The 24,579-nt window shown below is 41.2% G+C and overlaps 1 protein-coding gene across 1 annotated transcript in view; it reads right to left on the bottom strand.

Moving 5' to 3' along the window:
* Window positions 1-24,579, bottom strand: part of LOC138090216 (kinesin-like protein KIF28P) — a 73,919-nt gene that overhangs the window by 30,369 nt on the left and 18,971 nt on the right. Inside the window, exons 4-8 of the mRNA XM_068985724.1 lie at window positions 23,125-23,160; window positions 17,911-18,135; window positions 15,425-15,579; window positions 4,857-4,968; window positions 3,652-3,719 (exon numbers count right to left, since the gene is read on the bottom strand). Of these exons, the coding sequence (XP_068841825.1) occupies window positions 3,652-3,719; window positions 4,857-4,968; window positions 15,425-15,579; window positions 17,911-18,135; window positions 23,125-23,160 (596 nt within the window). The remainder of the gene's footprint in view (window positions 1-3,651; window positions 3,720-4,856; window positions 4,969-15,424; window positions 15,580-17,910; window positions 18,136-23,124; window positions 23,161-24,579) is intronic.

Raw genomic sequence — 24,579 nt, 5'->3', positions numbered from 1 at the left:
GCTCAAACATGAGCCACTCAGCCCAAGCCTGGAGTCCACCCCCAATGTGTTCTGGGCCCCAAACACACTCCCCCAGTTGGGCTGACTTGGTTAGTGAAAGCAATCTCTTCAATCTCTACTGTTTCTGTAACAACACAAACCCTGGAGGCTTCCAGCGACTGCTCTGCCATGTGTGCCAGGCCAGGAGTGGGCTTGGACTTTGCCTAGTTCAGGGTCTCCAACCTCCAGGATCTAAGGCCTGATGATCTGAGGTGGAGCTGATATAATAACAATAGAAATACAGTGCACAATAAATGTAATGTGCTTGACTCCTCCCCAGACCACCCCTAATCCCCACCCCCACCTCTCTTGACCCCCAGTCCCTGGAAAAATTCTCTTGCATGAAACTAGCCCCTGGTGCCAAAAAGTTGGGCACCGCTGTCCTAGTTCACTCCTGGCTAGTGCTGCATGGGACATAGTTATGCTAAAATATGACTTGTTCTTTACCTGAAATTCAAATGTAACTGGGCATCCTATATTTTCATTTGCTACATCTGGCAACCTTACTTCTTTCCCCTAGGAACAGGGTTTGCAAGGCTTGCCGCCAGTCACAGAGACCACAACAGATCCAGGCCTGCAGCCCAGGACCCCTGGGGATCAATTTCTACTTCCTCGGCATCACACAGTCTCTCATGTAAAAAGTTCTAGCAACAGTTTAGAATTGACAAATGGAGAGAAAATGAACATTCTACATAATACTAAGGGCTTCCCTGGTGGCTCAGACTGTAAAGAAGCTACCTGCAGTGCAGGAGTCCTAGGTTCGATCCCTGGGTTGGGAAGATCCCCTGAGGTGGGCATAGCAACCCACTCCAGAATTCTTGCATGGAGAATCCCATGGACCGAGGAGCCTGGTGGGCTACAGTTCATGGGGTTGCAAAGAGTCAGACATGACTGAGTGACTAAGCACAGCACAGCACATAATACTAAAGGCAAAATTCAACCTTAAGTTCTGAGTTTGTAGCACAGATGTTGGAAGAAAATAGAGAAAAACAAATGGAGCAAAATGATACTGAGGCCTGGCAGTGAGAAATAAGAATGCAAGGGTTTGTCCCTAAAATGCAAAGGCCTTTCCCTAGAGAAGAGGCCAAGGAAAAACTGAGAGAACTACTTGGAGACATCACAACAACTGTCATTTTGAGCTTCAGCCCCATGCCAGGCAGAACTTCGCTAGGAACGGTTCTTGAACCGTCTCATGTAGTCTTCACTCAGCCCAGAGAGGGAGGTATCACCTCCTTCAGCGTGTGAGCTCACCAAAGGCAGGGAGGTCCAGGTCTCAGAGAGAGTAGGGCCAGATTCTGTCTGACACACTGGTCCATAGACCTGACAAGTGATGTATTAGAATAGGAACCAGGTTCATTTCACATGCCAGCTCCGGTCACCTAGAACACTGGCTGAGAATTCCAAGCTCCTGAATGAAGCTGACAGGAAAACTGCAGAGGGGGATTCTCCAAGTCGTCCGCGCTGAATGGGATGGAGGGGTGGTGACGCCATGGGGTTCCAACCCCTGGTTACAGCCTCCCTCTCCCCAGACCCTCACTTTCCCAAAAGGGTCAGGGGAAGCAGGCTTCTACCTGTGCCGGGGTCCAGCCCCGATGGATCCAGGGAATTCGAAGGGTGGACGGCGTTGGCGTGGAAAGACTTGTTTATTTATTAGTATAAGATTAGATTAAGAAACTATAGTGTAGTAGGAAGATTAAGTGGAGAAAGAGGGCTGAATAGCTTGGTTTACGCGGAAGACCAATAAAATTCCAGACAAGGAATTTGCACCATCTACGTTGGGCCACTGGCGCCCGCTTGAATATCTAAGGGTGCCTCGCCTTAAGCTCCCTTTCGCGCGGGTCTTAATAACCAGGGCAAATAAGTAGACCTGGCGAGCCTCTGCGCCCCAGATGGAAATTCAGCCTGAAATTAAAGTAAAGAGCAGAGGGAAGAAAAGGGAGAGAAAAAGAGAGAGAGAGAGAGACACGGGGGGAGCCAGATTCCCAAGAAACCAGGCCGAGACTAGTCTGAGAAACTGGTCCGAGAATCTGGTCCCGTCCTTTATTGTTCAGAAGGCCTTTTATACTTTTGATAAAACATGGAGATCAATGGGTAACACAAAGTTATGCAGCTTTAGCAGTCCAGACTCTTATCAAAACTAGGCTTTTTTCTCTGCATACCTAATTGTATACACAAGTCTTAGGTAATTTACATCATCTTCCAGCCAAAAGGGCCAATTAACATTTTACAGCCTTTTTTCTGATAAGGGTTTGTCAACCACAAGACTTATTTGTGTTGATCTTCCCAAGGTCTGGTGCCACTCTCAGAAAGCACTAAATAAAGTTATATTCTTACACAGCAAGGATACAGCAACTTATAACAAGTAGAGGGAGTACAGTGATTTACAGCAAAAGAGAAGCAATTAACTCAAAAGTCTAGTGTTGCTAACATCAAAACTACTATGTATCTTTTTCTACATCCTGCTTACATTAACATCCTTCCAGGTGCCTAAAAGATAAAGAATAAGGAGGTCTGGCAGCAATCCTTGAGTCAACAGTGAAAACCCTCTACCAATATAATTTTTAACTCTTTAGAAAAGGCTCTGTATCTTTAAGATGTCTCTCGCGGTTGGGGGGCTGTAAGCAATTCACAAGCTGTAAGCTTTGTGTCTCTCTTGGTTGAGGGGCTGTAAGCAATTCACAAGCTGTAAGAGGTCTGGGGAACCTGTTAGGCAGGCTAGAGAGCTATCAGAGGGGTTTAACTGAAACATCCCTTTCAAATGCAGAAGACTAAAACCCTGAATTGACTTTTTCCCAGAGAATATCAGAAAAGCAGAAAAGCAGAGCACAAAAGCCGGCAGATTTTTGTTGGGGTACATGCTTAGGAATTTCCAGAGGGGCCCCTGAAGTCTGAGCACGCCTTGCGTATGTCAGCTTCCTTCCTCATGACCTTGTCACGGGTGGGATTCCTCACACTGGCTCCTGGCATACCTGCCTTGAAAAGCAGAAATGGCTTGGCCACAGCCTCCTGCCAGGACTAACGGACAGGAGTGGGCTTGCTTTCTGGGCCAAGTGGGAAGGCAGGAACGTGTGTGGACAGCCCCTCCCTGGGAGGACCACCTCTGCCCTGCTGTGTGGGGCCTGGAGATATGAGACACAGCAGAGGGAAAGGGGCAGGGCCCAGAGGTGGTTCCCAACTTTGGGAGCCTCTTACATGCTCATCTTTATCATTAGCACAAAAAATCCCTGCCTGCCACTATTCTCTACCTGTGACCCATAGGACAAAAAGAGAATCTGTGACTGGCCATGCTATTTGACAGGAAAATGCAGAGAGACAGAGAACTGAGCACTTCAGGGGTGGGTTCAATGCATCCTCCCATGAATTTGAGCCTGTGGCTCCTCCCCCATCCAAGACTGCAGTGACAGAATGACAGGCTAGGAGGGCCCTGAGCCCCTATTTCTGTTTCCTCTTATTTATTTTCTTTTCTTTCCCTCTTCTCTCACAGATTATTTTGTTCTTCCTTTTTCTGGACCCTTTCCCAAGACACCAGCTCATCAAGTTTAAAGGCACTAGAAGAATTTGCCAAATTTAGAACTTAGAACCACTATAGATAATAGGTATTCATAATCGTACCTTTCAGCATATCTTAGTGTTGATAAAGTTTCCTCATAGCAGATGTCAGCTGGACTTATCGCTGCTATCTGTAAACAAATATCCTTTTCAGATTTTGTTTTTTATATAGGATATATAGCTATTGTTGGGCTTCCCTAATAGCTCAGTTGGTAAAGAATCCATCTGCAATGCCGGAGATCCCGGTTTGATTCCTGGGTCAGGAAGATCCCCTGGAGAAGGGATAGGCTACCCACTCCAGTATTCTTAGGTTTCCCTGGTGGCTCAGATGGTAAAGGATCCCTTTGCAATGCACGAGACCTGGGTTTGATCCTTGGGTTGGGAAGATCCCCTGGAGCAGGGCATGGCAATGCACTCCAGTATTCTTGCCTGGAGAATCCCCATGGACAGAGGAGCCTGGTGGGCTACAGTGCATGGAGTCACAGAGAGTCAGACACGACTGAGAGACTAAACACACAGCACATAGCTATTGTTGATTTTACACAGCTAACATTCATGGAATATCTTGGAACTTGTGATTTGTTTAAACTTTACAACTCAGAAAACTGAGGCTTAGATAAGAATAATGGCACCCATAACTGGCAGAGCTGGGACCTGAACCTGCCCTGACTTGAACAACTGTGCCGCTAACCTCTGTACTACGCAACCCTCAGCACTGAGTCCCCAACAGATTTCCTCAGGACTTTAAATGACAGTTGAATGGTGGCACTGCAGAGACTGATAAATAAATCATTACTGAGTACCCACTTAAATGGTTTCAAATCTGGTATTGACTTCAGCTTAACTGTTCTAGAATTCAAATGAGAAAATAAACTTTTTGATGAGCTGGAGGTGGGCAGGATCACTGAGAGTGAACAGGAGGGAATGTGACTGCCCATGGGGCAGCTCCTAATCTATGGGCCTGGAGGCCATGATTCAGAGCATAAGGGCCTGATGAATAATCATTTACCTTTGTTCAGCTTTGCAACTTTTAAAGCTTATTCATTATATTTCATTTAATCATCACAATCACAGTTTCAAGGCGATATCGTGATCTTCACTTTAGGAAGGAAGGAAATGAGGCTCCACAGTCAGTGTGCTGAAACTGAGAATCTTGTCAAGAACTGACAAGATTCTTGTGAAGAGTAACTTTAATTATAATAACAATAGCAATCATGACAGCTGCATGAGTCTAAACAGTCTAAAATGTGGTAGGAAAGTCACTTTACCAGAGTAGTTCTGCTGTTCCCACCCAGAGCTGACTGGAGCAGTTTGGTCAGTACAGAGTCTCTGTAGGGAACATGGAGGACTTTCTTCCCCATGGCGGCATCAGCCAGAGCACTAAGTGAAAAAGAAATAAAAAACAACAGAAAGTTTTAAACATATCAAAAAGAAATCTGCCTCTTCGTGGATGAGTCAGAAACATCCCTCAAATATCCTTGACAACCCCATATACCAGACATGGAGAAACATCCAATAGTTGATATACCTTCTGTACAAGGATACTGGCATATTGCAAGATAGAAGCAGCTGGCTCCCTCTCCAAGGTCAACCCCGGGGAAACAATAACAGAGAGAGAGGCCCAGATCTGGGGCCCTAATACAGTAAACCTTGGGAGGAAAATGCAGAGCCTGCATAGAAAGGTCTTTTTGTGTGTGTACAGAGAAGGGTTTTGACCTGAGGGAGAGGGTGGTAGGCTAGCAGTGTGGAGACAGGAATGGGGAGCAGATTTAAGTGCTTTCTGGTCTTTCTCTCATACTACTTTAGGAAGATCTCATACAGTTAGGACCTGATAGGCTACAGAATCAAGTAAGAGTGAATGAGAAGTAAATGTCACTCAGGGTACTTCAGAGGAAGCAGTGTGGGCATTGAAGAGAGTGGGGAAGAGGGAGGAAATCCCATCTCTGATAAATTATAACCACAAACAAAGAAAAGAAATCCAAAAAATTAAGCTACCAGGTTTAGAAAAGAAACAAGATGATCATCTAGAAAGGTTTAGATACAGCAATTGAAATATAAAACCCTATGGATAAGTTCAACAGTTTAGTTCAGTTCAGTTCAGTTCAGTTCAATCGCTCAGTCATGTCCAACTCTTTGCGACCCTATGAATCACAGCACGCCAGGCTTCCCTCTCCATCACCAACTCCCGGGGTTCACCCAAACTCATGTGAATTGAGTCGGTGATGCCATCCAGCCATCTCATCCTCTGTCGTTCCAGTCTCCTCCTGCCCCCAATTCCTCCCAGCATCAGGGTCTTTTCCAATGAGTCAACTCTTCGAATGAGGTGGCCAAAGTATTGGAGTTTCAGCCTTAGCATCAGTCCTTCCAATGAACACCCAGGACTGGTCTCCTTTAGAATGGACTGGTTGAATCTCCTTGCAGTCCAAGGGACTCTCAAGAGTCTTCTCCAATAACACAATTCAAAAGCATAAATTCTTCAGTGCTCAGCTTTCTTCATAGTCCAACTCTCACATCCATACATGACCACTGGAAAACCATAGCCTTGACTAGACGGAGCTTTGTTGGTAAAGTAATGTCTCTGCTTTTGAATATGCTATCTAGGTTGGTCATAACTTTTCTTCCAAGGAGTAAGCGTCTTTTAATTTCATGGCTGCAGTCACCATCTGCAGTGATTTTGGAGCCCCCCAAAATAAAGTCTGACACTGTTTCCACTGTTTCCCCATCTATTTGCCATGATGCCATGATCTTCGTTTTCTGAATGTTGAGCTTTAAGCCGACTTTTTCACTCTCCTCTTTCACTTTCATCAAGAGGCTTTTTAGTTCCTCTTCACTTTCTGCCATAAGGGTGGTGCCATCTGCATATCTGAGGTTATTGATATTTCTCCCAGCAATCTTGATTCCAGCTTGTGTTTCTTCCAGTCCAGAGTTTCTCATGATGTACTCTGCATGTAAGTTAAATAAGCAGGCTGACAATATACAGCCTTGACGTACTCCTTTTCCTATTTGGAACCAGTCTGTTGTTCCATGTCCAGTTCTAACTGTTGCTTCCTGACCGGCATATAGGTTTCTCAAGAGGCAGGTCAGGTGATCTGGTATTCCCAACTCTTTCAGAACTTTCCACAGTTTATTGTGATCCACACAAAGGCTTTGGCATAGTCAATAAAATAGAAATGGATGTTTTTCTGGAACTCTCTTGCTTTTTTGATGATCTAGTGGATGTTGGAAATCTGATGTCTGGTTCCTCTGCCTTTTCTAAAACCAGCTTGAACATCGGGAAGTTCATGGTTCACGTATTGCTGAAGCCTGGCTTGGAGAATTTTGAGCATTACTTTACTAGCATGTGAGATGAGTGCGATTGTGCAGTAGTTTGAGCATTCTTTGGCATGGCCTTTTTTGGGACTGGAATGAAAACTGACCTTTTCCAGTCCTGTGGCCACTGCTGAGTTTTCCAAATTTGCTGGCATATTGAGTGAAGCACTTTCATAGCATCATCTTTTCAGCTCAACTGGAATTCCATCACCTCCACCAGCTTTGTTCGTAGTGATGGTTCCTAAGGCCCACTTGACTTCACATTCCAGGATGTCTGGCTCTAGGTGAATGATCACACCATCGTGATTATCTGGGTCATGAAGCTCTTTTATGTAGAGTTCTTCTGTGTATTCTTGCCACCTCTTCTTAATATCTTCTGCTTCTGTTAGGTCCATACCATTTCTGTCCTTTATTGAGCCCATCTTTGCATGAAATGTTCCCTTGGTTTCTCTAATTTTCTTGAAGAGATCTCTAGTCTTTCCAATTCTGTTCTTTTCCTCTATTTCTCTGCATTGATCGCTGAGGAAGGCTTTCTTATCTCTCCTTGCTATTCTTTGGAACTCTGCATTCAGATGCTTATATCTTTCCTTTTCTCCTTTGATTTTCACTTTTCTTCTTTTCACAGCTATTTGTAAGGCCTCCCCAGACAGCCATTTTGCAATTTTTGAATTTCTTTTTCTTGGGGATCTTCTTGCTCCCTGTCTCCTGTACAATGTCACGAACCTCATTCCATAGTTCATCGGGTACTCTGTCTATCAGATCTAGTCCCTTAAATCTATTTCTCACTTCCACTGTATAATCATAAGGGATTTGATTTAGGTCATACTTGAATGGTCTAGTGGTTTTCCCTACTTTTTTCATTTAAGTCTGAATTTGGCAATAAGGAGTTCATGATCTGAGCCACAGTCAGCTCCCAGTCTTGTTTTCCTGACTGTATAGAGCTTCTCCATCTTTGGCTGCAAAGAATATAATTAATCTGATTTCGGTGTTGACCATCTGGTGATGTCCATGTGTAGAGTTCTCTTGTGTTGTTGGAAGAGGGTGTTTACTATGAGCAGGGCGTTCTCTTGGCAAAACTCTATTAGCTTTTGCCCTGCTTCATTCCGTACTCCAAGGCCAAATTTGCCTGTTACTCCAGGTGTTTCTTGACTTCCTACTTTTGCATTCCAGTCCCCTATAATGAAAAGGACATCTTTTGGGGGTTTAGTTCTAGAAGGTCTTATAGGTCTTCATAGAACCGTTCATCTTCAGTTTCTTCAGCATTACTGGTTGGGGCATAGGCTTGGATTACTGTGATAGTGAATGGTTTGCCTTGGAAACGAACAGAGATCATTCTGTTGCTTTTGAGATTGCATCCAAGTACTGCATTTCAGACTCTTTTGTTGACCATGAGGGTTACTCCATTTCTTCTAAGGGATTCCTGCCCACAGTAGTAGATATAATGGTCATCTGAGTTAAATTCACTCATTCCAGTCCATTTTAGTTCGCTGATTCCTAAAATGTTGATGTTCACTCCTGCCATCTCCTGTTTGACCACTTCCAATTTGCCTTGATTCATGGACCTAACATTTTAGGTTCCTATGCAACAGTGCTCTTTACTGCCTTGGACCTTGCTTCTATAACCAGTCACATCCGCAACTGGGTATTGTTTTTGCTTTGGCTCCATCCCTTCATTCTTTCTGGAGTTATTTCTCCACTGACCTCCTGTAGCATATTGGGTACCTACCAACCTGGGGAGTTCCCCTTTCAATATCCTATCATTTTGCCTTTTCATATTCTTCATGGGGTTCTCAAGGCAAGAATACTGAAGTGGTTTGCTGTTCCCTTCTCCAGTGGACCACATTCTGTCAGAACTCTTCACCATGACCCATCCATCATGGGTGGCCCCACACAGCATAACCCCACACTAGCCAATCTGATCACATGTACCACAGCCTTGTCTAATTCAATGAAACTAAGTTCAACAGTAGACACCGTGATAATTGAATTAGTGAACTAGAGAGTTAAAAAGAAATCTAGATTGCAGCCTGGAGACAGAGATGAAAAATCAGAAAGATAGGTTAGGAGACATGGAGGACAGGAAAAAAAGATTCAAATAGGGTAATTGAAGTTCCAGGAGAGAAAGGAGAAAAAAAAAATATGCATAATCAATATGTGAAAGATAATGACTGCGAATTTTTTAGTGTTGATAAAAATCACTATCATAGAGCTATGGAGACTAAAAAATTCCAAGCAGGATAAATAAACTGCAACAGAATTAAACTGCAGAACACCAAATAAGAAGAGTTTAAAAGCAGATAGGGAAAAAGATTCGCTTCAGTGGAATAGTAATTAGGCCAACAACAGAAAACAGTAGAATGGTATCATTAATAAGCTGAAAGAAAATACTACTTATCTAGAATTATATACCCAGCAAAATTATCTTTCAAAAATGAATTGAAATAAGAAATTTCAACCAAACAAAAACTAAAGTTGCTGTCAGCAAATGGTCATTTAGGGAAAATCTAGAGAATATTTCAATCAGAAGGAAACTGATTTTATATAGCAGCTCTGAAGTTTAAGAAGGAATGAATAAAAATAATTTAAAAAATAGATAAATGTGAATGAACACTAACTGTATGAAACAGTAATAATAATATTTGGGGGTTAAAGAATAAAATTAGAATATATGTCAACAATGACATATGTAAGATGGAGATCTTCGTATTATCCAAGGATATGTGTGCTCAGTTGCTCACTATGTCTAACTCTTTGCAACCCCATGGACTGTAGCCCGCCAGGCTTCACTGTTCATGGGATTCTCCAGGCAAGAATACGGGAGTGGATTGCCATTTCCTTCTCCAGGGGATCTTCCTGACCGGGGTGGAAGATCTTCCTGACCTGTGTCTCTGGCATCTTCTGCATTGGCAGGCAGATTCTTTACCACTGCACCACCTGAGAAGCCCATTATCTATGAACAGGTTGAAGTATTTATTATTTTTAGACTTTGACCACTGAGCAGATGAAAAAGCCAGGAAATAGTTTAAAAAAAACATGTTGAATTTTGACATATGACAGAGGTAGCATAGAAGATCACTGGGAGAGGACAGACTATTCAACAACAAATGAGACAAAAAAAAATTTATAATCTGTAAGGAAAAAGTAATGAAAAGGATGCCTACTTTACACTATACACAGAAATCAACTCCAGATAGAGAGGGTTTAAGCACAAATATTCTTAAACACACAGAAAATGAAAAAATGCAAAACATACACCATAACTTCTGCTCATCAACAGACATCTTTTAAAAAGTGAAAACACAATCTACTAACTGGGAGAAGATACTTATGATACATATACCTGAGAGAAGAGTAATAAAAATATGTTTAACACATCTACAGATCAATGAAAAAGACAGTAAATAAATAGGATAAAGGGGAAAACATAAGAACAGGTATTTGTTTGCTAAAAAAGAAATCAAATGTTGTTCAAGCTTGCTAGTAACCAGGGCTCTCAAGACCACAGTAAAGTGTATTTGAAAGTGAAAGTCGCTCAGTTGTCTCTAACTCTTTGTGGCCCCGTGGACTGTACAGTCCATGGAATTCTCCAGGCCTTTCCCTTCTCCAGGGGATCTCTCCAACCCAGGGATAGAACCCAGGTCTCCCGCATTGCAAGTGTATTCTCTACTAGCTGAGCCACCACAAAAGCACAAGAATACTGGAGTGGGTAGCCTATCCCTTCTCCAGGGGATTTTCCCGACCCAGGAATCGAATTGGGGTCTCCTGCATTGCAGGCGGATTCTTTACCAACTGAGTTATCCCAGAAGCCCAAAGTATGTTTATGCCCATTTAATTGGTAAATGTCAAGAAATCTGACAACATCAAGCCTTAGAAAAGATGTGGATTAATGGGATATGTTATACATTGCCACTGGGAATGTTAACTGGACTAACAAATTTGGAGAACAATTTATCACCATCTAGAAAAATTAGGTATTCACACAACTTGTATATAAAGCACAATAATTTCAGTTGCCGATATAAAAAAACCCTTTAGTATATTGATACTCAGTAACTTTATGAGAATGTTCATAGTAGCACTATTTGTAAAAGCCAAAAAAACCCAAAACAAAACAACAACCATGGAAACAACCAAATTAACAATTAACATGAGAATGAAGGAATAAATTGTGGCATATTTCCACAATGGATGACTACATAATAATGAAAAAGAAGTAATAACATGGATGCTATAACAACTGCTACTGTAACAATATGGATAAATCTCATAGACACAATGTTTAGTAAAAGAACAGAAAATAAATTAACTAGAGCCACACATAAGATAGAAGATATTGTTAATAATGTTGAATCTAAAAACAAACTATAGTTCTGTGAAAAATATGGCTGGTAGCTTGATAGGGATTGCATTGAATTTGTAGATTGCTTTGGGTAGTATACTCATTTTCACTATATTGATTCTTCCAATCCATGAACATGGTATATTTCTCCATCTATTAGTGTCCTCTTTGATTTCTTTCATCAGTGTTTTATAGTTTTCTATATATAGGTCTTTAGTTTCTTTGGGTAGATATATTCCTAAGTATTTTATTCTTTTCATTGCAATGGTGAATGGAATTGTTTCCTTAATTTCTTTTTCTACTTTCTCATTATTAGTGTATAGGAATGCAAGGGATTTCTGTGTGTTGATTTTATATCCTGCAACTTTACTATATTCATTGATGAGCTCTAGTAATTTTCTGGTGGAGTCTTTAGGGTTTTCCATGTAGAGGATCATGTCATCTGCAAACAGTGAGAGTTTTACTTCTTCTTTTCCAATTTGGATTCCTTTTATTTCTTTTTCTGCTCTGATTGCTGTGGCCAAAACTTCCAGAACTATGTTGAATAGTAGCGGTGAAAGTGGACACCCTTGTCTTGTTCCTGACTTTAGGGGAAATGCTTTCAATTTTTCACCATTGAGGATAATGTTTGCTGTGGGTTTGTCATATATAGCTTTTATTATGTTGAGGTATGTTCCTTCTATTCCTGCTTTCTGGAGAGTTTTTATCATAAATGGATGTTGAATTTTGTCAAAGGCCTTCTCTGCATCTATTGAGATAATCATATGGTTTTTATTTTTCAATTTGTTAATGTGGTGAATTACATTGATTGATTTGTGGATATTGAAGAATCCTTGCATCCCTGGGATAAAGCCCACTTGGTCATGGTGTATGATCTTTTTAATGTGTTGTTGGATTCTGATTGCTAGAATTTTGTTGAGGATTTTTGCATCTATGTTCATCAGTGATATTGGCCTGTAGTTTTCTTTTTTTGTGACATCTTTGTCAGGTTTTGGTATTAGGGTGATGGTGGCCTCATAGAATGAGTTTGGGAGTTTACCTTCCTCTGCAATTTTCTGGAAGAGTTTGAGTAGGATAGGTGTTAGCTCTTCTCGAAATTTTTGGTAGAATTCAGCTGTGAAGCCGTCTGGACCTGGGCTTTTGTTTGCTGGAAGATTTCTGATTACAGTTTCAATTTCCGTGCTTGTGATGGGTCTGTTAAGATTTTCTATTTCTTCCTGGTTCAGTTTTGGAAAGTTGTACTTTTCTAAGAATTTGTCCATTTCTTCCACGTTGTCCATTTTATTGGCATACAACTGCTGATAGTAGTCTCTTATGATCTTTTGTATTTCTGTGTTGTCTGTTGTGATCTCTCCATTTTCATTTCTAATTTTATTGATTTGATTTTTCTCTCTTTGCTTCTTGATGAGTCTGGCTAGTGGTCTGTCAATTTTATTTATCCTTTCAAAGAACCAGCTTTTGGCTTTGTTGATTTTTGCTATGGTCTCTTTTGTTTCTTTAGCATTTATTTCTGCCCTAATTTTTAAGATTTCTTTCCTTCTACTAACTCTGGGGTTCTCCAATTCTTCCTTTTCTAGTTGCTTTAGTTGTAGAGTTAGGTTATTTATTTGACTTTTTAAGATTTGTATGGAAATACAAAAAACCTCGAATTGCCAAAGCAATCTTGAGAAAGAAGAATGGAACTGGAGGAATCAACTTGCCTGACTTCAGGCTCTACTACAAAGCCACAGTCATCAAAACAGTATGGTACTGGCACAAAGACAGACATATAGATCAATGGAACAAAATAGAAAGCCCAGAGATAAATCCACACACATATGGACACCTTATCTTTGACAAAGGAGGCAAGAATATTCAATGGAGTAAAGACAATCTCTTTAACAAGTGGTGCTGGGAAAACTGGTCAACCACTTGTAAAAGAATGAAACTAGATCACTTTCTAACACCGCACACAAAAATAAACTCAAAATGGATTAAAGATCTAAATGTAAGACCAGAAACTATAAAACTCCTAGAGGAGATCATAGGCAAAACACTCTCCGACATAAATCACAGCAGGATCCTCTATGATCCACCTCGCAGAATTCTGGAAATAAAAGCAAAAATAAACAAATGGGATCTAATGAAAATTAAAAGCTTCTGCACAACAAAGGAAACTATAAGCAAGGTGAAAAGACAGCCTTCTGAATGGGAGAAAATAATAGCAAATGAAGCAACTGACAAACAACTAATCTCAAAAATATACAAGCAACTTATGCAGCTCAATTCCAGAAAAATAAATGACCCAATCAAAAAATGGGCCAAAGAACTAAATAGACATTTCTCCAAAGAAGACATACGGATGGCTAACAAACACATGAAAAGATGCTCAACATCACTCATTATCAGAGAAATGCAAATCAAAACCACAATGAGGTACCACTTCACACCAGTCAGAATGGCTGCGATCCAAAAATCTGCAAGCAATAAATGCTGGAGAGGGTGTGGAGAAAAGGGAACCCTTCTACACTGTTGGTGGGAATGCAAACTAGTACAGCCACTATGGAGAACAGTGTGGAGATTCCTTAAAAAATTGCCAATAGAACTACCTTATGACCCAGCAATCCCACTGCTGGGCATACACACCGAGGAAACCAGAATTGAAAGAGACACATGTACCCCAATGTTCATCGCAGCACTGTTTATAATAGCCAGGACATGGAAACAACCTAGATGTCCATCAGCAGATGAATGGATAAGAAAGCTGTGATACATATACACAATGGAGTATTACTCAGCCATTAAAAAGAATTCATTTGAATCAGTTCTGATGAGATGGATGAAACTGGAGCCGATTATACAGAGTGAAGTAAGCCAGAAAGAAAAACACCAATACAGTATATGAACACATATATATGGAATTTAGAAATATGGCAATGACGACCCTGTATGCAAGACAGGAAAAAAGACACAGATGTGTATAATGGACTTTTGGACTCAGAGGGAGAGGGAGAGGGTGGGATGATTTTGGAGAATGGCATTCTATCATGTATACTATCATGTAAGAATTGAATCACCAGTCTATGTCTGACACAGGATACAGCTTGCTTGGGGTTGGTGCATGGGGATGACCCACTGAGATGTTATGGGGAGGGGAGGGGAGGGGGGTTCATGTTTGGGAACACATGTAAGAATTAAAGATTTTAAAATTTAAAAAATAAAATAAAATAAAATAAAAATAAAAATAAAAACAAACTATACTCCTGGGTATATACTAAAGAGAAATGAGTAATTATTTTCCCCAAATTATATGTACAAAAATGTTTGTAACAACTTTATTCATAATAGTTAAAACCTGGAAACAAACTAAATGCCCATCAAATAGAAGAATGGATAAATAATGGTATATTCCTACAATGAAATAATCCATAACAATGAAAAAGAACTAATAATTGCTAAGCAAAACATCATGGATAAGTCCCATAGAAACAATCCTTAGTGAAAGAAGCCAGATATAAAAGACAATGATCTGATATAAGTGATTGCATTTATATGAAAATCAAAACAGCTAGGCAAAAATAAATCTTTGATAACAGGTTGATTTCTTTTGTTGGGATTAAAAGCCAAGGAGAAGGCATGAGGGGGTTTTCTGGGTTTTGGAAATGTACTATATCTCAGTCTAGTCATTAATTACATAGGTATATACATATATGAAAATCCATTGAGCTGAACATTTAAGATTTGTGCACTTCACTATAATGTAATTTATATCTAAATAACTTTTAAAATGCAAGATCCAGAAAATAATATAATATTTCACCCCTTTATAAAATTAAAAAATCAGTGCTACTGAATATAATATTCACGTGTGATAAAATAAGAAAAGAAAGAAAGAGGGAAGAAAGGAAGGGGAGAAATAAAGTGGGGAAGGAGGGACATACATAAAACAAAAAATTCAAGATGATGGTCACCTCCAAGGGGAGCAAGATGGTGATTGCCTCCAACTGTTTTTTGGATTTGGTGGTAGTTTTATTAGTGTTTGTTATTTCATCTAAAAGCAATTAATTAGTTTAAAATAAAATCTAGGAGAGGCCAGAAATAAACCAATGATGCTAGCTGGTCATGAACCAAGGGTTATGATTAATCTAAATTTTGATATTTGAAGTCACTTTTATGGTACAAATAAGTACCTGTCCACTGATTATTTACCTGATGACATTTCCTAAATTGGTTAAACTTAGGTTAACGCGTGATCCTTCCCGCAGTCTGTCTCCTTCTGATCCTGAAGATTTCTGCCTTTCACTTCCAGCTAAATCTACCAAGTTAATACTGGACTGTTTGGTGAGGTCTCTGTCTAGGAAAACCTGCAGGAAAGCACCACAAGTAATGCTATTAGAGGGGTAGCAGGCTACACGAGAAGTCAATCTATTTTACATTTACATTCTGAAATATTTTTCTAATTGTATTTCACACTCAAAAAAGATATAATAAAATTTGCAAGTTAAAATGCCATCCTGTTTACAATAACATTATTAGGTCCAAACATCTCAGTTGCCCCTTCCCTTCTGTAACATTATTTCCAGTTATGTATTAGATACCAATTATTGTCCTAATATTTCTGTAATCATTAAGTGTTTTTTTTTTTCTAGCCATGTCAGGTGGCATGTGGGATCTTAGTTCTCTGATAGGGACTGAACACGTGCCCCTTCAGTGGAAGTGCAGAGTCCTAACCACTTCCCAATCAATAAATATTTTAAAGATACTGTGAAATCTGCAAAATAAATAGCTGTTCAGGATGGTGTAGTCATGCAGTGGAAAGAATGCTGCAGGTTCTCTTGCTGTCATGTAACTGTGAGCAAATGATTTAACTTTTCTGAGCTATGATTTAACTTGTCTCAGTTGTAAAATCGGGATGATAGCATATTATTGGGATGTTATGAAGATAAAGTATAATAGATGTAATGTTTCTAATCATGCCTGGCATACATTATTAGGTGATAATATTGCTACTGACACCAATAAACAGAGTATGCTCGTTTACATCCAGTTAATTTTGTCTCCCACCCCTAAAATATCAAATTAAAAAATAGCACAGAAAACCATATATAAAGTCTATGAATGTAACACTTTATATTCATTATATAGTACATACAAAGTCTATGAATATAGAGTGAATGTTACATTCATATAAAGTGAATGTTATATTCATATAAAGTCTATCAATGTAACATCTTACCTACATTGTAAAAATCAAGTGAATAATAATTAAAAGTTTACTTGTGTGCTTAGTTGCTCAGTCCTGTCCAACCCTTTGTGACCCTATGAACTGTAGTCTGCCAGGCTCCTCTAACCCATGGGATTCTCCAGGCAAGAATACTGTAGTTGGGTAGCCATTCCCTTTTTCAGGGGATCTTCCTGACTCAGGGATAGAACCCAGATCTCCTGCATGGTAGGAGGATTCTTTACCGTCTGAGTCACCAGGGAAGTTTACAGAGTTCTTTAAAACGTAGTATCTTGGGCTTCCCTGGTGGCTCAGTGGTAAACATTCTACCCGCCAGTGCAGGAGACATGGGTTTAAACCCTGGTGTGGGAAGATCCCACATGTCATGGGGCAACTAAGCCCATGTGCCTCAGCTATTGAGCCTGTTCTCTAAGCCCATGGTCCACAGCAAGAGAAGCCATCTCAATGAGAAGCCTGCGTACTAACTAGAGAGTAGACCCTGCTCATTGCAACTAGAGAAAAGCCTGCAGAGCAACGAAGATCCAGCCCAGCAAAAAATAAAATAAATACAAAGTTTAAAATGTAATATCTTAAAAAAAAAAGTAATATCTTATCTAATCTTCCCAACATTCCTACGAGGATAACTGTCTCATTTTACAGACCAAGAAGCTGTGACTCAGGAAAGGTAAGTTATTTCCCACGATTTCAGAGCTGGTAAATGGATTCCTACATGGTCTAGTGTTCTTCTACCGATCCTGGCTAGAACAGGACAATCTTCATTTATTACTATTTTATCTATTACTAGCGCTGTGGCTTAGGAGAAGGAGGTGGTAAAATTGTAGCTAACCCTCATGCTTACCCAGAGAGGAGGTAAGTATGGAATGGAGGAGGAAAGTATGCTTTAGCTTATCAAAGATTCTTGCTAGTGGAGCATTACATGGATGACGTGGTTTCAAAGGCTTTATCTTGGACTTGCAAATTTCAGAAAGACACTTCAGTATCTGGTTGTCCTCTAGGCTCATGGACCTGAAAGCTGACCATCATTATATTGGTGATGCATGGAAGGACTGTTAATAGGAATTCTCCATGACAAACCACAGACTCACTCTTCTATTTCCACAATTCCATCAAATTGGGGGTCAAAACCTGTTTCTCAAAGTATGTAATTTACTTGAGGGAAAATAGCCTTTAGCCCTACAGGCATTTCTGGGACCTTACTAGTGACCTTCTATCGGTAATGGGATCACTTAGGCCAGAGTGGGGCATGGATGTGGTGGTCGGGAGGCAGGAAAAGACAAGTGTCTTACTTTCTCCTGCTTCTGACCCTATAGTCTATGTTCGGAAATAGCTGTCTTAATCCATAGATCAAATCTAAAACACTCCACAATACTCACCAGCCCATAATGCTACTGGGAACACATCCCCAGACCCCCTTGGTGAGAGGTGGGGACACTGGTATCCAGTTGAATCTCACCTGTTTGAACTGAATGGTGATGATCATGTGAGACCGGCTGCTGCTGGCATTCATGTTGGTCGAAGCTGTGGTCCTTATTTTTGCCCCTTGTTCCATCAGTCTTTCAATCTGGGCATAGTTCTCACAAGGCACTGACTTCAGACCATCCACATAAAAGCCCAGCTGTTGGTCCTCCCTTACTCTTAGCCCTCCAGGTTTCTTGATCCTGGATAGCAAATCTCTCACCTGTGGTAAAACAAGTAACGCAAACTTCAGGAAGGCACGAAGTTTTGTTGACTTCACTGCTATAGCTCCTTGTAGAATATAGTACATGCTCAGTAAATATATATTGGATGAATAAATAAATGTTAAAAGTTCTGTAGGTACCAGACAGCCTCATGACTTACAATAAGTAAGAAACAGAGAAATGACAAGTAAGAAAATAGAGAAACCTGTTGTAGTTAGTGAAATCAGAAGTTTTTTGTTTTTTTTTTTTAAGGATTTCAGTTTTATTATTTTCAAGTACCTACAGCACTTCAGGGCTTCCCTGGTGACTCAGACGGTAAAGAATCTGCCTGCCAATGCAGGAGACACAGGTTCAGTCCCTGGGTGTGGAGGATCCTCTGGAAATGGCAACCCACTCCAGTATTCTTGCCTGGAGAAACCCATGGACAGAGGAGCCTGGTGGGCTACAGTCCATGGGGTCGCACAGAATTGGATATGACTGAGCGAGTAAACAACAAGAGCAGTTCAACCAGCCTGCAAGCTCCCTGAGGGTGGGAGTTGGCTAGTAAATCCTAACATAGCTCCTGACACATAGTAGGCACCCAGTGAAATGCTTCTGGAGAGAACAGTGTAACCGGAGCTAAGTTAACAAGAAATGTTTAATACATTGCATGTAGGATACTGGGGGAACTGCTTCTGTAGCGTGAAACAATATTTAGTTGGTATCTATAGTTGTCTGACTTTAAATGAAAGTGAAACTGTTAGTTGGTCAGTTATGTCTGACTCTTTGTGACCACATGGAGCCTGCCAGACTCCTCTGCCCATGGAATTCTCCAGGCAAGAATACTGGAGTGGGTAGCCATCATCTTGTCCAGGGGATCTTTCTGACCCAGGGATCGAATCTTGTCTCCTGTGTTGCAGGCAGATTCTCTACCATCTGAGCCACTGAGGAAGCCCCAGTGGTGATTTTAAAGCATTTGTGGTTGAAAATATTGTTCTCTTATTAACCTAAGTATGTTCCTAGAAATCTTGTTAACTCTTGCAGTTGATTAGCAACTCCTTTGTAGATAACACAAAAATAAATTATCTCTTTCTGAATTGTCACAAATTTTATATCACAAAATAATGAAGTCTTACTTTTCTAAGAACAGTGATAAATGAAACTTAATTAAAAGTTCATAACATTCAAAGTACCTAATGTTCTGCCTGGGTTAAATCATGCTGCCACAAATGCCACCACTCTGAATCTCTACTTCCGAGAAATTTATCTAACCCAAACAGGATTTGCTATAGGCAAACCTAACACAAGAATATAGGTAATTTTTTGGATCTCATTATTATTATTATTATTATTGGAGATTTGTGTGATGTCACACTTAGACCGTGGCCTCAGGTGAAAACCCATGGTGCATTTCCCCCCAGAAAGCCACTTCTGCCGGGGCACAGCAGGTCGAGCTATGGGAGCCTGCTAGAGCCTGAGCCTCTGCAGAGGGGAGTTGGTGTTACATGGTGCAGTGAGGTCTGGGCTGGGAATCTGACCTGGGTTCTTACTTCTGGTTCTGCCTTCAAACTATGAGAGCTTTAGGAAGTCTCCTACACTGCCAGTTTTTTTCTCATAAGAGGAGGGGAATGGACTAAATGATTTCTAAGATCTCCCCCAGCTCAAATATTCTGTAGCTTTAAGTCCTAGAGTCAAGTTGCTAGGGAACCACTGACAGAAACCACCAGTCTCGGCCAGGCACAATGATAACCGCTTGCATGAGCTGTCTGCACCAGGAGGTCCCTCCTGATAAGGAACTTGGTGCTGGCGCAGAAAACTAACTGGGAGAATTCAGGAGGGGCCAAAAGGAGAGAGCAGACACCACCCCATAATATGTCTTACTAACCTCCCAGAATCCTTCATGCTGGAGTCCATCTTAGCTGAGAGATGCTCACACAAGGAAGGACTCTGAGTTAGGCCAAATATGGGCCAAGGAAGATGACTGGCCAGAGACAACCTGGAAACTAAACCCATCACCACAGCACCCAAGACTGCCAGCCACGTAGCCAAGGAGTTCTCCTGGATCCCCTTACCCTGCTGCTCTCCTCCCAGGCACCCCTTTCCCAACAAGGTCTTTAGCTTTGTCCTGTGTATCTCTCAGATAATTCTTTTCTGAGGGCTAGATAAGAACCCGCTCTTGGCCCAGGAAAGGGTTCCCCTTCCTGCAACAGAGACAAGATCACACACAGACTGAATTCAGGCAAGAAAAGTTAGGACAGTGGACAGAAGAGCCAGAGATAGGAAGACATTGAAATGGTGACAACTTCTGCCTTAGCTAGAAAGCCTTTCCTATAACTTCCACTGAGCAATATAAATTGGTAAGAAGTGGCATCTAAGGCTGAAGATATGTCTGAATAGGGCTCATTAGGAAAAAAAAAAAAAAGCTAAGTAGATTTAACCAGATAGAATGGAAGTGTGAGGGCCCAGAGATGAGGGCAGTTCCTGGCACTGGACTCTCCAGGTAGTACCTGGAGATTGAGTCAATGATGAGACTTTCCTCACTCACTTCAGCCCCTAGGGGACTCTCCTAGCTTTGCCTCTATCTGGCACTTCTTCAAATACAACTTCACTCTGCTGCTAGAGAGATCTTCTAAACCCAAGGCTGATTTTCTTATTTCCCTGTTTAGAATCTTTCGCTGATGCTCCATTGCCTACCAAAGGGCCTTTGCCTTCTGGCAACTGATGTTTAGCTCCCTCTCCTGATGCTTCCCCATTCTCACCTGCCTGCATGCTTCTAACTCTGGTTACCTGGAGCCCTCACTGTTCCCTTAAACGCCATGTGCTTTCACGTGTCCCTGGACTTGCTGGTACTAATCATGCCACCTAAAATGCCCCCAACCCTCCTCCTGGCTCACAAAACTCATTGCATCTTTCAAGATCCAGTCTAACTCCTCTGTTTACAAACAACACCAACAATCGCAGGTAGTATTAGTTGGTCTCTCTTCTATGCCTTTTTACCATTCATGCAGCATACGTGATATATTTTATTACTGTCTGGAGAGGATGTAAAATCTACCACCAAGCTTCTCCATGGCAGTAATCACATCTTAGGTTTTATTCATCCTCAGAGTCTAGTGTGATGTCTGAAATATTAAAAGTATCTAATAAACTTCATTTAGACTACTGAAGTACTACTGGAAAAATACCAGACTCCTAGCTGGTGAGACATGAAGGAGTTATAAGCATGTCCATGTCCTTATTTTAGAGATGAGAAAACAAAATTCCAGAGAGATTATCTTCATTAATAGGTATCAATAGGGGGCCTGCAACATGATGCCATTTCCCTGTTCCTTCCATCTGAACTTGGTAACAAAGTGAAGCAGCCTATTTGGTATGAAATAAAGGAGTCATAGTGTCTTCCAGGCCCATCACTTTGAAAGAAATAGAAACTTAATCAGTGACCTTAGAATAACAACCCATTTGAATTTGCTATCAACCTTCAACAATAATAAATGGCTCATGGAAGCATATGAGAAACAAAATAGGTATTTTCTCTCCTTAATATAAAGAGAAAAACATGGGCAGATTTATTCCATCAATGTTTATTTAGCAATGATTAAGTGCAAGACTTTGGATAATGCTTGGAGTCATATAAGAAATCTTAGGATATGAAACTGCCCTTAAGAAACTTACAATTATAGATACCTTTGTGAATTTATCCATTCAGCAAACCTTAGGGGCATCCATTTTAAATCAAATGTTATACTGCTGCTGCTGCTAAGTCGCTTCAGTCGTGTCCGACTCTGTGCAACCCCACCAGGCTCCCCTGTCCCTGGGATTCTCCAGGCAAGAACACTGGAGTGGGTTGCCATTTCCTTCTCCAATGCATGAACGTGAAAAGTGAAAGGGAATATTATACTAAGTATTGCAAATAGAAAGGTGTAATCCTTTGTTCTAGAAATATAAATATGGAAATAAAATTTTATAGTATAAGGGCAAAGGGAAAGGGTAGAATGAAAAAGGACTTTCTGAATAACTAGTATTTGCTCAGCACTACGTCTCAATGTGTGGTCTAGTTTATTGTATTTATTTTAAAAAATATTTATTTATTTGGCTGTGCTGGGTCTTAGTTGCAGCCTGGGGGATCTTTGACCTTCTCTGCAGCATGCAGGATTTTTAGTTGCGGCATGTGGGCTCTAGTTCCCTGACCAGAGATCAAACCCTGGCCTCCTGCATTGGGAGCGCGGAGTCTTAGCCACTAGGTCACCAGGGAAGTCCCTGGTTGTGTCTTATTTTAAATTCTCTGCTTTATAAATAAGCAATCTGAGCTCTGAGACAAAGTAATTGTTCAAAGTCACAAAGCTAGTAACTGAGAGAGCAGGGATCTGAAACCATATTCCAACTACGATCAGATTTGCTAAATGGCTGAAAAAAATCAAAAGAAAAATATTTTGTGACATGAAAATTATGTGAAATTCAAGCCTCAGGGTCTAGAAGCAAAGTTGTATTGGTACACAGCTCATTTACCCTTCACTTATACTGCAGCTATGGCCGTTTTTGCTCTCTGAGGGGAGAGTACAGTAGTTGTGATAGAGACTTCAAGGCCCTCAAAGTCTAAAATACTTCCTGTTTGTAATTTGAAGATAAAGTTTGCCAACCCTCATGCTGAAGCCAACTGCTTTAGAATGTATAGATAAGCTGACATTTGAACTGGACTTGAATTTTAGTGGTTTCTCTAAGACCAGAGAAACCAAGAAGGGTATTCCAGGCAGAGGAAGGATGTAGGAGAGAAGGACATATTGTGGAAAGGGAGAAAGGTTCTATGTGGCTGATGCAAGGAGTGTGTAGAGACAGAAGGACATAAGATGAAGCGGAACCTAGCTAAAATGAGGTAGGTTAGGGCTGGATAGCCAATGCCAGGCTAACAGGTGTTGACTTATCTGTAGGATGGATGAGGGGGAGCCCCTGCCATTTTTTAAGCTGCAGAGAATCGCTTAGAATTGTCTGTCAAAAAATGTAATCGTTGTTACCTGTTCATTGTGAATTTCCAGCATGCTGAATGTAACCTGTATAGGAAAGAGCATAAAGTAAATTAAGATTCTCTTGAAACAGTCACCTTTGGGAGAAAAAAAAAAAAGGACTATGGAAACAACATAAATGTACAACAAAGGAAAAAGCTAAATATTAAAATAGTGACACTCAACGTCACATGCAATATGAGATTCTGAAATAATTTTAATGACATGGAGGAAGTTCTTAACATAAACTAAAAACAGATACCAAAGTGTGTGTGTGTGTGTTGGTCTTGATTGTGAACAGGAAAAAAAAAGCTTTTTCCTTATTGTTCACTCTCCAATCTGCACATGCACAGAGAAAAAGATTGATCTTTACCCTACCATGCATTTGGAGCAACGTTAGCCAATCTCCTACCTCCTAAACAGAAGCTTGGAGGAAGCTCAGTGACTCTAGTCTAGAGAAAAGGCTCTGAAATACTGACATTTTGCCGCCACTATACCCTCTTTGGGAAAAGCTGGCTTGTCTGTTAGTCACCCTTTGGTGAGTCTTGCCAGTCAAACCCCACCTCCCAAGAACTTCCAGCTAGCTTCAGAGAGCATCACAGTTTTAAAACGAACAAATGGGAGGGAAGGTCAAAATGGTAGAAGAGGAGGATATGAAGCTTACTTCCCTCCACGCACACATCAGTAACACATCTACAAGTGGAGCAATTCTCCCCAAAATTTAGTTGGAAACTGGCTGAAAGACTCTTACACAACCAAGGCTGTAGAGGAGATCCACAAAGAATTAGGTAGGAAAGGAAGAGACGGAATCAGTTTGGGGTCTGCACCCCGGGAGGGACACAGAAGAGGCGAGATATTGCAGGCTTGAAGGGAGTGAGAGGTATGAAAACACAATGGGCAACCCAGCCCGGGATCTGTCACCAGGAGGATGAGTCCCCCTAGCGGGGCCGGAAACCAGTGGGACTGACAGAGGGCTATAATCAACCTAGAGTCCACCGCTAAGAATGTGCCCACACTTGCTCACTCCAGAAACAAGGCACAGAAGACAGATTAAAACTGCAGGGGACTCTGCTCAGTTTCCTGAAACTGCCCTGGCGTGCCCCGCCCCCAGCCAGAGACAGCAACCACTCCACCCCATCTTGTCTCAGCACTGCTGCCCTCTGGGGGTAAGGGTGTTGGTGCCGGGAGGGGGAAGAACACACACTGAGAACGCAGGAGCCGTCTGGGACCCAACCCTCTAGGCTTCTGCTCTGGCCACCTGGGACTCGACGCCGCCCCCTACTGGGCAGTGACAGCCACTGAGCAGAGGAGAAGCCTCAGCTCACACCTGGCTCTGACCCTAGCCCCTCCGTTTCCAGAACTTCCCAGACAAGCAAAAACTAAGAATTTATCAATACTAAGTCAACCCTAAAAGCAACGTTAATAGGTCTTCTCTAAGTGGAAAAAGAAAAGGCTACAAGTAAGAAT

Source organism: Capricornis sumatraensis, chromosome 14 (assembly GCF_032405125.1).
Source record: "Capricornis sumatraensis isolate serow.1 chromosome 14, serow.2, whole genome shotgun sequence".
In the NCBI taxonomy this organism is placed as follows: Eukaryota; Metazoa; Chordata; class Mammalia; order Artiodactyla; family Bovidae; genus Capricornis; species Capricornis sumatraensis.
This window is presented reverse-complemented; position numbering and strand designations above follow the sequence as displayed.